This window comes from Genypterus blacodes, unplaced genomic scaffold, assembly GCF_046128005.1.
Source record: "Genypterus blacodes isolate CSIRO-AG114 ecotype Tasmania unplaced genomic scaffold, CSIRO-AGI_Gbla_v1 ptg000045l_1, whole genome shotgun sequence".
Lineage (NCBI taxonomy): Eukaryota > Metazoa > Chordata > Actinopteri > Ophidiiformes > Ophidiidae > Genypterus > Genypterus blacodes.
The window spans coordinates 2,300,683-2,314,103 of NW_027466858.1; the positions used below are offsets into that span (position 1 = coordinate 2,300,683).

At 46.8% G+C, this 13,421-nt stretch overlaps 1 protein-coding gene across 3 annotated transcripts in view; it reads right to left on the bottom strand.

Moving 5' to 3' along the window:
- sh2b3 (SH2B adaptor protein 3) overlaps window positions 1-13,421 on the bottom strand; it is a 33,956-nt gene that overhangs the window by 14,029 nt on the left and 6,506 nt on the right. Inside the window, exons 1-2 of one of the 3 annotated variants that reach the window (XM_076149394.1) lie at window positions 9,975-10,014; window positions 6,511-7,704 (exon numbers count right to left, since the gene is read on the bottom strand). In XM_076149394.1, coding sequence (XP_076005509.1) covers window positions 6,511-7,704; window positions 9,975-9,980 — 1,200 coding nt within the window. In that variant the 5' untranslated portion in view covers window positions 9,981-10,014. Of the gene's footprint in view, window positions 1-6,510; window positions 7,705-9,974; window positions 10,015-13,421 lie in introns of those variants that run through there. The other 2 variants (XM_076149396.1, XM_076149395.1) reach the window with 2 other exon arrangements.

Below are 13,421 nucleotides of genomic sequence, written 5' to 3' on the forward strand. Positions count from 1 at the left end.
AACCACTTCACTTCCTTTACATGTTTCTCTAGATTTCTGTCACACTGACACACACACACACACAAATACACAAACACACGGCACGTTCAGCCATTTTCATCCCTTGACTAGTTTCTTTCTAATGCGAGAGAAGTTTTCCACGTTGCATTAAAACAAAATGACAAGGCCGACTGAACTCAAACTGAAGACAAACAACAGAGACGGACAAACGGTTTGACTCTTTCAGCAGGTGAAGCAAATCTGTGAAGAAGAGGAGAGAAGAAGAGGGAGAGGAGAACCGGGGTTGATGTGTGGGTGAAGCAGTTGTGCACTTTTGCTGAAAACACACACACACACACACACACACACACACACACACACACACACACACACACACACACACACACACACACACACACACACACACACACACACACACACACACACACACACACACACACACACACACACACACACACACACACACACACACACACACACACACACACACACACACACACAAAATTGTGAAATACTTCACATATCCCCAGGAAGGAAATTCTCTTTTTCGCTCACATACTCTCTACAAGAATAAAACAAACCAACACTGAAAGGTGTCTTGCTCGTGGACACGTCGGCAGGGCGGCTCTGCTGCGGGCCCAAACTTGTAATTAGCTTTGGCCTTATTTTGAATCTGTTTACACACACACACACACACACACACACACACACACACACACACCAGCAGACAGCATGTTTACACACACGGGACAGGGACTCAATTATCGAGTCAGAGTCCCCTGCTGCCTTGCCTAAGGGCCGACGCCTCTCAAACACTCCTGGACTGGACTTCTCCGTCTTATTTGGCGCCTTAAGACGATGTGAACAAGAAGCGATACAAGCTTATCCACTTCCACCATCACGGTACATCACTTATATCACCTGATGATCATTTTTCGGACGCATTTCGGCATCGTCGCTTTAAAGCAGTGTGTGTGTGGGCAGACCAGAGTGATCAGAAACCTTGATAAGCTGTTTACACACCGCAGCATCTGTTCATGAATAACAGCCACAGACACACGCTGTTGATATCTGGCCCGTGCACGAGCGCGTCGACACTGACAACATCGCACCAATAATCAACCGACAACTGGTTCAAACTGCTTTGTCTTTTGCCCAAACAGGTCTCGTAGAGAGAGAGAGAGAGAGAGCGAGAGAGAGAGAGAGAGAGTGAGAGGTCTTTATCTCCCCGTTCACAGGCTGCAGCATCTAGGTGGTCATAGTGGTTTAGAGTTACACAGGCAGACTTTATCTGTTTTATTCATGACTCCAAATTTGAGCAGGTTGATCTGAGCCCTGACCTGTGTGTGACTCACTTTGACTATTTACCTGAGGAGTTGTTTCCCATTAGGTATTCCCAATATGCGTGCCATACTGGGAATACTCACTATAATGCAGACCTGTTTATAACTGCATGCCCATTTTTGTATCACCTGACTATCTGGGACGCTAAATGATGTCATCTAGTAAACAAACAGCAACAATATCATCAAGCTATGAGAAGTTAAGGCATTTCAACTAATAGGACCACATTGTCGTCATCATCATAACTGCTTAACTTCTCTTCCTGTTCCTTTCCTTTTTCCCGTTTGCACTTGACATGTTATTGTTTTTCCGTCTCTATTTAAGAAAAACAGTCCCAAATGTTCTATAACAACATGTTCTTCAGTTGCTATCTTCAATAACAATATTTGGCAAAACAAAGTGATACAAAAACACATAAATGCAGTATCGGGTGATGTCATTGAGAAGTCGGATGCAAACGTTACCGCCTTTAATTATTAAGAGGCTAAATGTCAAATTAACCTCGCATGCAGCTAAACTTCAGAGTTCTGGGTCACGTCACTCATTCAGAACCCTCCAATCAGAATCATCCGTCTCTCCTATTCGGTGACGTCACATTCATCCATCAGGCCAGTGCCCCCCCCCCCCCCCCCCCCAGTGTGACTAAGAGCCCAGACGGCTGCAGGAGTTTGAACAGGAAGAGGGCCCAAACGAGGTGAACTGACAAACCCGTGACTTCAAAATCAGCATCATTGCCTAAGAATTTCCGACGGTCTCATTATCCCAATTTCCTAGACTTTGAACGGCAGCAGCTTTCCTGACATTAGCGAGCCGGTGGAGAGAACAGAAAGGGGAGAAAAGCTTCATACTGCACCTTTAAATAACCCGGGTTAATCAACCAAAAGATGAAAGAACACTAAGCTTCAATAACTATATGACACTCGAGCTGTGAAGGAGAAAATGTTGAAGTAATATGAAAACAACCAGACGGCGCTCATCCATTCTGTGACTGTGACTCAGCCCTGTCAAGCAGCTGGTACACGGACGACATCATCTCGAGGTTTCACGAGTATCAAACCCTGGAAAGAGGAAGACTATGACTTTGTGGGTGTAATACCAGTATGATAATGACGTAAAATGAAACCAAGATGGGAAGCGCCGTGTCACTCTCTCGGCGCGGGTGTTTCTAGTTTGCGTTTATAAATAGCAGGTATTCGCGAGAACCAGCGACGCTTTAACGCGTTTGTGTTCCTCTGAACTGGGGTGGCAGAAACGCATTCACATTTTTCCAATTAACGTGAAATTTGCAAGGGCCGAGACCGAGATCGCCGTCTCCAATCTATCTACAAACGACAGGATATCTCTTTCTTTCTGTTTTTGTCCTCCTGCTCGTCTGAGTCTCCGCTTCGCTTCGCTTGTCTCCTGCTGTGGCGTTTCCTGTGTCTCTTCTGGTCTCTCTCTCTCATTCCGTTTCTGGTTCACTTGGCCGGGCACATGTGTTGTGAACCTTGGTTGTGGTATGCAGCCGGAGCCAAATTAACGCTGCGTGTTGCCATCAGAGAGAGAGAGAGATTGAGGTACAACAAGTAACGCAGAACAGATGGAGAGCCGGGTTCCGAGCGCTGGAAAGAAGTATTTTCCACTGATGTTGCAAACTGTCAGTGTGAGAGAAGAAGAAAGAGTGCACGAGTATGTGTGTGTGAGTGTGTGTGAGAGAGAGGGCAGTGGGTGGATGATGCAGAGAGGATTTCACAAATCTGACATAAATAGAAGCCGAAAAACACACACATTCTAACAGGCTTCATCTGATTGGAACAATATTTCTGCAGCTCTCTGGGTGTAATGAGGCAGAACTCCACTCTTGGCTTTCTAAGCAGGCCTACTTACTGGAAATCCTTTTATTTTCTTTGTACTGAAGGACGGAGATAAGACATCACATGACCCCGGCGGGTCAGGAAGCAGGCTACGCGTTTACCATAGAAGCCCACATGCAGAGAAATGTAAGAACGAATGCACACGCACACACACAAACAGAGAAGAACCAACATATAGAAGGAGGACGACAACAAACACATGCACGAAATGACGCCATGTGGGAAAGATTAAGAGCAGGAACGCAGCAGCAAACACACACACACACACACACTGAGATGAGACGGGTGTGATGGATACGAAGCCTACAGGAGGTCTGAGGATGTAAAGCAGCCATCAGACTGTGGGAACTGACTGAGGAAGATGGAATACCACCATTTTGGCAAGACTTAAACGCACCGGTAACCATAACTACAGTACTTCTGAGGACAGGAAAGCAGAGCTCGCTGACAACACAACAACCTGAACACAACAACCTGAATACACACACACACACGCACACACACACACACACACACACTTTCTTTTTTGCAGGTGTTCAGATAATCAAATCTGTGTTACAGTCCACCGTGTCCCTTTGTCCCCATGGGGATAAAGACACAAAATTCAAGGTTCCAGACTGAGACAAGACCGAGGCTGAAGCTGTTATGGCGCCGTCTCGTTTGTTTCAGCTGACATATCAAGATTCACTTCTCCCACACCAGAGTCCAACATCAACTAAACTCGTGTGTGTGTGTGTGTGTGTGTCAATCCACTTGTCCTGCATTCGTCCCGATCTTCACACCGCCGACTGACCAACATTATGTCGACTACATTCAAAACAAAGTGTGTATCTCTCTTAAATCATTGAAGTGTTTTCAGGATCACGTGATAATGAACCAGTGCATTAACAGAACCATCAACTGTGTCATATGGATCATGTGTGTGTGTCCCTGATGTGTCCTTAAGGTATGTTCCTCTCCTCCTCTCCTGTTCACTACACCGCCATCATCCGCTGACGTGACCTGAACTCAGCCGGCCGGACGCCACGGCCACGAGTCCGGGGAGTTAAATCTGACAGCACATCATCCTGTAAGGTTTGTTGCATTTGCAGGCTCATTCTGAGGAACTGGCGTCTGGCGTGCAGCTCTTTCTCACGCGAGCAGTATCAGCCTCAGCACAGCTTCCTTCTTTTGCAAAATGAGCTCACTGATATTGCCGCTTTAGAACAGAGGGACCGGCACATACTGTACACACACACACACACACACAGAGATAAAAATATAAATACACATATGAATGGACCCGGGGATTATCTGCTATGCAGCCGGGGTATTGTGCAGCGCGCAGGCAGGCATGCATGCACACACACACACACACACACACACAACCGTGCCAATACGACGACACGGCAAAGCCAAGAGACTGCAAGTTTATGTTCCTGCTCTTCTCTCCGTGGAGTGTGAATACACGTGTGTATGTTTGAAAGTGTGAATGCTACTCCACAGCTCTCCTTCCTTTTAAGGCCATTCGCAGGGCTTTAACTCTCTGCCGTGCCAAGATTCCACACACACACGCTCTCTCACACACGCACACACACACATACACGCACACACAGGGAAAGGGAGGGCACAAGGAGCAGCAATGCAGTTAGCTAACCAAAGCATCGTTGCAATCAGCCAGGCAAATCTAACCCCCCCATGCCTTCCCCTTTTGAACGAACGAACGAACGAACGAACGAACGAACACACACACACACACACACACACACACACACACACACACACACACACACACACACACACACACACACACACACACACACACACACACACACACACACACACACACACACACACACACACACACACACACACACACACACACACACACACACACACACACAGCTCTGGCTCTATCATCAACCGAAACAACCACACACACACACAGTTTGGGCTGCAGCTGGCTGAAGAGAGGAGGGCTGCTAAATTTAAAACACTAAAAGCAAACGCACACATGCAACTTCTTTTGCTCATTAACCTCTGCTGCTGCCAAAACACACAGTCGCACACACCCCAAAGAGACTTCTGCTTCCAGTGATCTTGCAGATGGCGGTGGTGGGACAGCATTGACCGAGCCGCTGTGATTGCTGGTTTGAGGATCTGGGGGGACTGGGTGTGTGTGCACACGAAGCCTTGCAGCTGGCCCCATCTGGAAATATTGTGGGGTTTCATGCCACGAAGTTGAGGCTGTGCAAATACATTTAAGATCATCTTTCACCCCAAAGGAAAGAAAATCTGCTCTTGCACGAGGACTCGCCAAACAGAGATATTGTAAATGTGCTGTGTGACAGGATTCTTAGGTCGAGAGATTATTGGGTATTAAGTAGTGAAAGTGTGACTGGTGTAGACCCTAAACAAACAGGAAGCTGTGTAGGAGGCATATCTACACTCACATAAGAGGACGACATGAATTCTTGCTCAACAGCATATTTGGCTGAGACTCTGGTTCCAGATGCAAAATCAAGTGAAACATAGGAGGATGAAAATGCAACTGATACCACCAATCAATCTATTTACAAGTCGAAGGGCAAAACCTTCCCCCCCTTCACTGCATGAAAGTTAAGATACTAGTACTGATTTTCCACTGCTCCATGTTGTGAGCACAGTAGTGATGTCACTCCTTGGCCGTCTCACATTGGTTAATGCCAGAGCTCGACAACACAGCGCTCTGAAGCTGCAGTCCAGAAACAAATCAATCACTTGAGGCATAGACGCAATAAAAAAAAACAAAAAAACACACACACCAATGAAACTCAAGGGTTTTATGAGCGAAGGCCAAATGTCATCACAAGTTTGTGCTTGTTTCTAATGCGGCCTACTGTGCAACAAAAAGAGCCTCTTAGATGCAGCAGAGCTCACGTACGAAACCAAACCAAACACAGGGAGAATGAGAGATGATTTCAACAACGATCGGGGGGGGAAACCCCTGAGACTTGCACAGCTGGAAACAGGAAATGGCTGCGTGTGCCTGTGTGTGTGTGTGTGTGTGTGTTTGTGAGCATTTTACTTTATGTACATGACACAGCCTGGCAAAGGCTTTTGTGGTCGGGTAATCTCACTGATCCTGGTGTGAGTTCTGAGAAAAGCTCACCCAACAGTTGCAAGATTTGCAGACACACAGTCGGTCCTGCTGGGCCTTTAGTGTCCTGACAACAACACCACTGCAGACTATTGTTTGCCATTGTATATGCTCAAATAAAAATGTGTGCGAGTACGCTGGTTGAAGTAAATCATATGTATAAGTATAAGTGTGTGCAGGAGAAAGTTTCTCTACCTTTGGGGGATCATAGAGTTCTAGCTGGTACCACTCTCGTCCTCCTCCTCCTCTTCCTACACTTTGTGGATCCCGGATCCTCCTGACCAGCAGGCGGCAGCGTTGCCAGCGAGGCTGAGTGTCTGAGATAGTGTCGTCCACCAGCAGGTACCTCAGGTGTCCCTCTTTACAGCAGCTGCTCGACTCCGACCTCCTGTGCCTCATGCTCCCGCTGCGGAACCAACGGAGACGATCCAGGAGGTTAGCGGCTGCTCCCGCCACGGACAAATGAGAGGGGGCATGGGGCGTGGCTTCAGGGGTCAGAAATGCGTGGGTGGGTGGCGATTCCTCAGTGGCGGAGGAAGTCCCGCCCACTCTGTCGGCACTGTTCAGTGGATTGCTGTTGTTGCTGGTGGGGTTTGGGTTACTAGGAGACAGGTCCTGGGGGGAGAGGGGGCTGGGGAGGGGACGTTTCTTGAAAAGCCGCCTTACGCTCTGCCGGATTTGGGTCACGGAGAAGTGGGTGACATCAGGGTTGGAAGTTGTGGAGTCGGAGGAGTACCGTTCAGATACCTGGCGGTGATCATTTCCAGAGAGCTCTTCATTGCTGTGGCTACGAATCAACAAGGACCCGCTGCCAACACTGCGAGCCGACCCCCGGAGCACCTGAACTCCTGATAGGTTTCCTGCAGAACATCGCAGCGGCTGCTCCTGCTCTCGACTCACCGCCACCGGCTCTGCCTTTGGGGAGACCACAGCAAAGAGGGCGGCGCCTCCGCTGGGTCTCCCCGCCTCCCGGTAGTCCTGCACCCCAGAGAAAGACGTGATCCGTAACCGACCGATCACAGCCTGTGGTTGAAGAGGAGGGACCACTGGGGCAGTAGCGTTTCCAGTGGCGGTGGAAGAAATGTTCTGGTTGAGGGGAGCGCCATCTTTGTCCACCTCGCAGCAGAAGTGCTGTTGGAAGAGATCGGTGAACTGCTTGGAGAAGGTCTCCGGAGGAAGCACATCGTGTTGGGGACGCTCTCTGGCGAAGCTCCGGTAGTGTCCGGCCAACTCCCGAGCAGTGGAGATGGCGTGCAGCTCACAGAACTCGCTCCAGCCTCTCGGGGGCGCTGCCACGCTAGGGCCTCCTCCTGTTGTGGTGGCACTGGTATTGGCTGGATGGATAGTGTTACCATTCATTGCAGTGACCAGACTGGCTGAGAATCCCTGCTGTGAAAAAGAAAGAGGAAGTTGGAAAGAGGAGAGGAGGAAGAGGAGATAAGCGGAAGGGAGACGGAGATACATGGGGAGGGCCAGAGAAAGGACGAGGGGAGAGAGAAGAAAAGATAATTGAGGAACAAACAAAGAAGAGATATGGAAATGTAATTAGAGGCAGATCAAGATATGTGGCGTGTTGTGCAAGAAGCAGAGAGCTAAAGATGGAACTGAAAACGATCTGTATCTGTACGCAATCTGAAACAACACTAATTGAATTTCACAGGGCCGCAACATGTATCAACCAGTCCTCACGCGTGGTGACAGATAAGGTTTGGGCTGCAGTTCACTCAGAGTTGGGTGGGTTTGGGTGGAATCAATCAAATCATAAGAAAAAAAAAAAAAAAGGAAGTATTAAAGTAAATGAATGGCAACGCAAGTCATTTTGACAAACTCTGAATGGGGCCGTGACTGAGGAAGTACGGTTTGAACATTTCTCAATCCACCGCACAGCCTGCTTGTCCATCTGTGTGTGTGAGTGTGTGTGTGTTACATGTGACCTGTCCAAGCGTTGCTTCTGCTTTTCTTCATATTGTTTTCATAACGCTTCTACATCATATCTTCTGGTCCATCGCGTCTTCTCCCTTGTTTCTAAGCTCGTCTCGTCTCGTTCCCTCTCTGGCCAACAACATTCCAAAATGTTTTAATAGTTGCAATGTTATGACTCGCAAATTTGAAATATCACTTTGCAGACTGAGGAAGTTTTTAGATGTCGGCTACTTTGAGACACAAATTTATACCGAATGGCAATTTGCCCTTAATTTGTTTTTCCTTTTCCTGCTATATTAAAATAGAACATCGGCTTGAACAGAATTTCTAGGGGGAAGTCTTGTCCCTTTTCTCTAGTCCCTAGTGTTGTCTCTAGCCTTTTCTCTAGTCTTGTCTCTTTTCTCTAGTCTTGTCTCTTGTCTCTAGCCCCGTCTCTAGTCTCTAGTCTCTCATCTCTGTAGTGCAGTTGAGTTTGCAATCAGAGCATGTTGTCACTCCAAGCAGAGTAGATGAATAATCATGTTTGTTTACCCCTGAACAAACTCCTTTGCTGCTCCACATACTGTATCTGACCCATGAAGGACACCCCCCCCCCCCTTTATAACGATGTGCATTACCAAACCATCTCAGCTCATGAGCACAGTTGGACCACAGTGCTCCTGTGTCCAATTCATTCCCTCCCGGCACACACTCCGTTACTCATTCCTGGCTTAGTCGGACAATCCCGGTATTCTCTGTTTGTTTATTTTCTTTGGCGATGGCCTTTCTGTTACAAACATACAGTTCTGCAGGGAGGCTAAGCTACTTCTACTGAAAATAGCTGTTGATATGCTGATATGGGACGGTGCAATCCTGTCTGTAGGTCAATAGCAATATAGTGACAGACGACAGGTCAAGTCAGTATATCTGATCGTCTGTTTTAACCTCCTTGGATGATTGGTGGATCATTTTGGATTTCTTTTGGTTCTTTGCTTTCCTGCTCCTTCCCCCTGTTGGATCACTACATAGTGGAAAGCTTTTGGAACCGTTTTTGGGGTGTTGGGATTCAATCAGTCTTTCTGTGGGGGAAACTAAATTATTACCTTAAACTGGAAAAACAGAAACGGATTATGAAACTCACAGACCACACACACACAGCTACAGGCTTCAAACTATGAACTAGAAATACGAGGACTTAACAGCAACAATCTCACTGATGAGGACTATAACTGCAAATCAACTATTCTCAACTATTCACCAAGGTCCCTACTTTGTCCTCTAAAATCACCCCGTTGCTTTTAACGAAATGTATATATGCATTTTCAAGGACCCTCAACAGGCCTCAAGTCCTGCAACACCTGAACCTTTGGCACCAGGTTCACTTCCTGGTAGCGATCCCTCCTGTTCCCTGGACAGGGTCCCCAAGAAGAATCAAATTGTTCAAATGAAAATCACCAAAACCGACAATACAACTATGATACACCAAACAGTGACCATAACAGGTCTAGAGTACTAAGTAAGTCATGTACAGGACAACATACTGCAAGTATACACCATACACAGTACAGGAGTAGTATACTAGATATTTGCAATTGCAGTAGTGCGTCACATGCCAACAGCTGCAGTTCCTTCCTACTGTGTCTCTGCTATACGTCTCTGCCATACATACGACGCCAACTTCCTCTATTCAGCTGCTGAGTAAGAACACTTAGCGGCTAGCGTAGCAAATACTTGAGCATTCACGTGTGCCTACATACCATCATCCAATGCAGCAGCAACAGGTTTACTCTACAGAGCGGAAATATGAGCGTGTGTGTGTGTGTGCGTGTGTGCGTGCGTGCGTGTGTGTGTGTGGTGATGGGGGGAGGGGGGAGGAGGAGGGGGGGGCGTCCAACAGATCACAGAAAACCACAAGAATTAGGAAGGGGGGGGGGGTCCATTGTGGTTGAGCCAAACATGGAGCGACATGTCTCCTTATCGCTCTGCTAACATTCTTCTCCCCTAAACGACGACGTTTAGAGAGGAAAGGCTGTGCATTCTTACCGCCACGTCATGTGACCACCTTATTAGGTTTTTCTCCAGTGCCATCAAACATGCCAGCAGACGCGCACGTCAATGATCGGCCGCCAGCTCACAATTATTACATGTTGCGTCACCGAGGGTCTTGGATGGGTCCTGTCACAACAACCACTTCCCTTCCTGTACGTTCTCGAGCATGCTCAGTCAGTGCCCCCTCATCGTCCCTCTGGCTGGCCCCCCAGATGCCTGTTTCTATCTGCCTGGCCAGCCTAGCCATGACTCAGCACTGACTGACAGACTACAGAACATGTACACACGTAAAGATACACACTTCCTCTCTCTGGATCCCTCTCGGGGCTTGGCCGTCTCCGTTCCCATGGTTTTCCGTCCCTTTTCATCCCCTGCCCTCTGCTCTGAGGGTCCGCAGACGTGTCTGAATTCACATTTTCTTTGGTTTTACCTCGATTGAGGGCCTAACGGAGGCCACATGTAGCTGCAATGGAAAAATAAATGGAGCTGTGTGTCTCACTTCCCTGAGTCTTTCCTGTTCTTTGACAGAATCATGGTACTTGCTGGTTTCATAGCTGTATTTATTTTGTGTGTTATCATTTTGCTGGAGCCTATGAGGAAATGTACGGCATCAATCCAAGTCAAAGTTGGTTGCAAATGGAAAACAGGCAGCACAATGGAGTCAAAGTTCCTGCATTCCCTTCTTTCCTCCTCACCTTACTCATCACCCCTCCTCCTCTTCCTCCTCTTCCTTAATGACTCCATTCTGGTGACACACTGATTGCTTTCTCGTCTCTGCCATGTGCTTGACTGAAATCTGGCACTGCCATGTCGCAACGCAGTCGCCGCTATCACTTTGCTCTCTGCAGCTCAGCTGGGATTTTTTGGTAAGAAAAAAAAAAAAAAAAAAAAGGTAGTTGAAATTCCCTGCCTTGCTTATAGGCTCACATATCTCCAACCTGTGTCTTAAAAAAAATTGATGCTGCAGTTGAGGACGTTTAAAATGGCAAGTAAACACTGGGTAGGTGGTTGATATCTCCTTGAGACCAGAGTGAGAGGGAAACTGTGCAGATAATGTTGCATTTAGAGCCAAACTGTAGAATCTCCTCATCTAAACAGGAATAATAGGAGTAATCTCATTGTGGATTGTGTCTTCCTCTTCTGGAAATGACTTCATGTAAAACGTATAATTAGACTGTGATTTATGTTGGGAAAAGACTCTATTACAAGGCCCTGAAATAGGACCTTTAAAACTCATCAAAACGACAGCGCATCTGTATTTTCCCTCATAACATTGCAGTAATTCGTCACTGGCTTCAGGCCCGCAGTGGAGGCAAACATTTGTGTTGCTTGCCTAAGAGCTGCCTAAAACTGATTTTAATCAAAAAAAGAGAGGAAATGGGACGTGAGAAAGACACACATGAATTGATCTTGTCAGCATGAGCAAACTCATGACAGCCTCGTGTGCCTCACTGAGTCGATTAGAAGCAGTACAACCTTGGCCCAACCTCAGGCTGTCTTGGGGGATCAGCGGCTTAGAAGTGCGAAAGTATGAACTTGCGATTCTGTGGTTTTTCTAATCTGCCCGTCCAGCCTGCGTCCTATATAATCCAATACACAGCCACTTTGTACTTATACACATATCAGGTTGATTTGAATACATCATTAAGGGAGGAATCTAGCAGTTTGTCTGTGATAGCACTGTGGCCTCTTCACAGTACAGCCACAGTTCCTTTGAATCCACAAAGCTTACAAATACACACAAAAATAAGTTGAATGCCAATGCGAACGGCACGAACTGATACAAGGGTGGATTTCAACAAGGAAGGAGTTCATATTTATGCAAACACAATACGTGACAGTGTCTTTGCTGTGAACACAAAGGAGAACACACAGACAAAGCAGAGAGTTATCAGTGCTGCTGGTGGAAGCCCTGTTACTGGGAGGTCCTATTTATAACTCGAGAGGCTGGTATCAGCTCTCACACACCACTGCATGCTCCCTGTTGGAAACAGCTCTTGTTTGATGCCATGGACACACACACACGCAGACACAAAAGACAGTGTCACTGAGTTTTTAGGTCATGTATACATATCAAGCATCGGCCCCCCACACCGCCGCACCCCCCCCCCCCACACACACACACACACACACACGTATACATTTCTGCCTTAGCTGACGTTTATGATCGTTTACATCTCACATCTCCCGTCACCAACATGACATGTGCTATGAACCATTTTCTTCTTCCTGTATGATGCGGAAACAACAGCTCTCTAACCCTCACCCACCAAAACAATCAGTGAGTTGTTCATCCAATACTCCGGACTTCAGACCATCAGAAATCTATGGATGACAACCAAAACACCAAAAACCCCATTAATCTACAGCCACTCAGTAAAAACCTTGATAGTGCTTCTGGAAGTTTTAGCCCCTTAACTACTAATCCTGTTTCCTCTGTGTTCCCTACATGTGAACACATTTGCTGACATTCCAGGAAACATAATATGGAAATCAAACAGACTCAAGAAAACGGGTTCATAACCCATCATAGCGAACAATAACCACCACTATCATCAAGCAACAATACAACTATTTGTGCAGATTGATTCGGAAAAAAGACTGCACGCTCATAACTAATGCAGATTCAACTTGCTTACAGAACAAATGCGCAACAAATGAATGAGACGGCTCAAGTCTGAACAATCTAACTTGAAAGTGCTCAAAATAAAAACACACAACACACAAACTGTGGTCAGGTTCTTTTCCCTTATCCTGAGGCTCAAAGAGACGATGTCGTGCGTGAGTAACTCGTCTGAGAATGTGTTCACGTGTGCGCCTTTACACTTTGGTTTGTTTGTTTCTATAAAAATAGGATGTGCTCCTAATTGTCACAGTCATTATACCAAATGCAATTTATAGCCAGCCACATCCTCCTGACCTTTATATAGCCCAGGACTTATTACCAGGATCAGCCGGATCCAATCTATTGCTTACGACTCAATTAGTCTGCATGGCATCAAAGCTCTTTGAGACAACACTTGTGTCCTTCCAGTAAAAATGGGTACCAAAAAAAAGAAAAAAGGGGGGAAACGCAGCATCTGCACCACAGCGTCGGCAATGAAAAACAGATTTCATTACCACCTTTGAATTTATATTCGTTTAATCATTCAAGA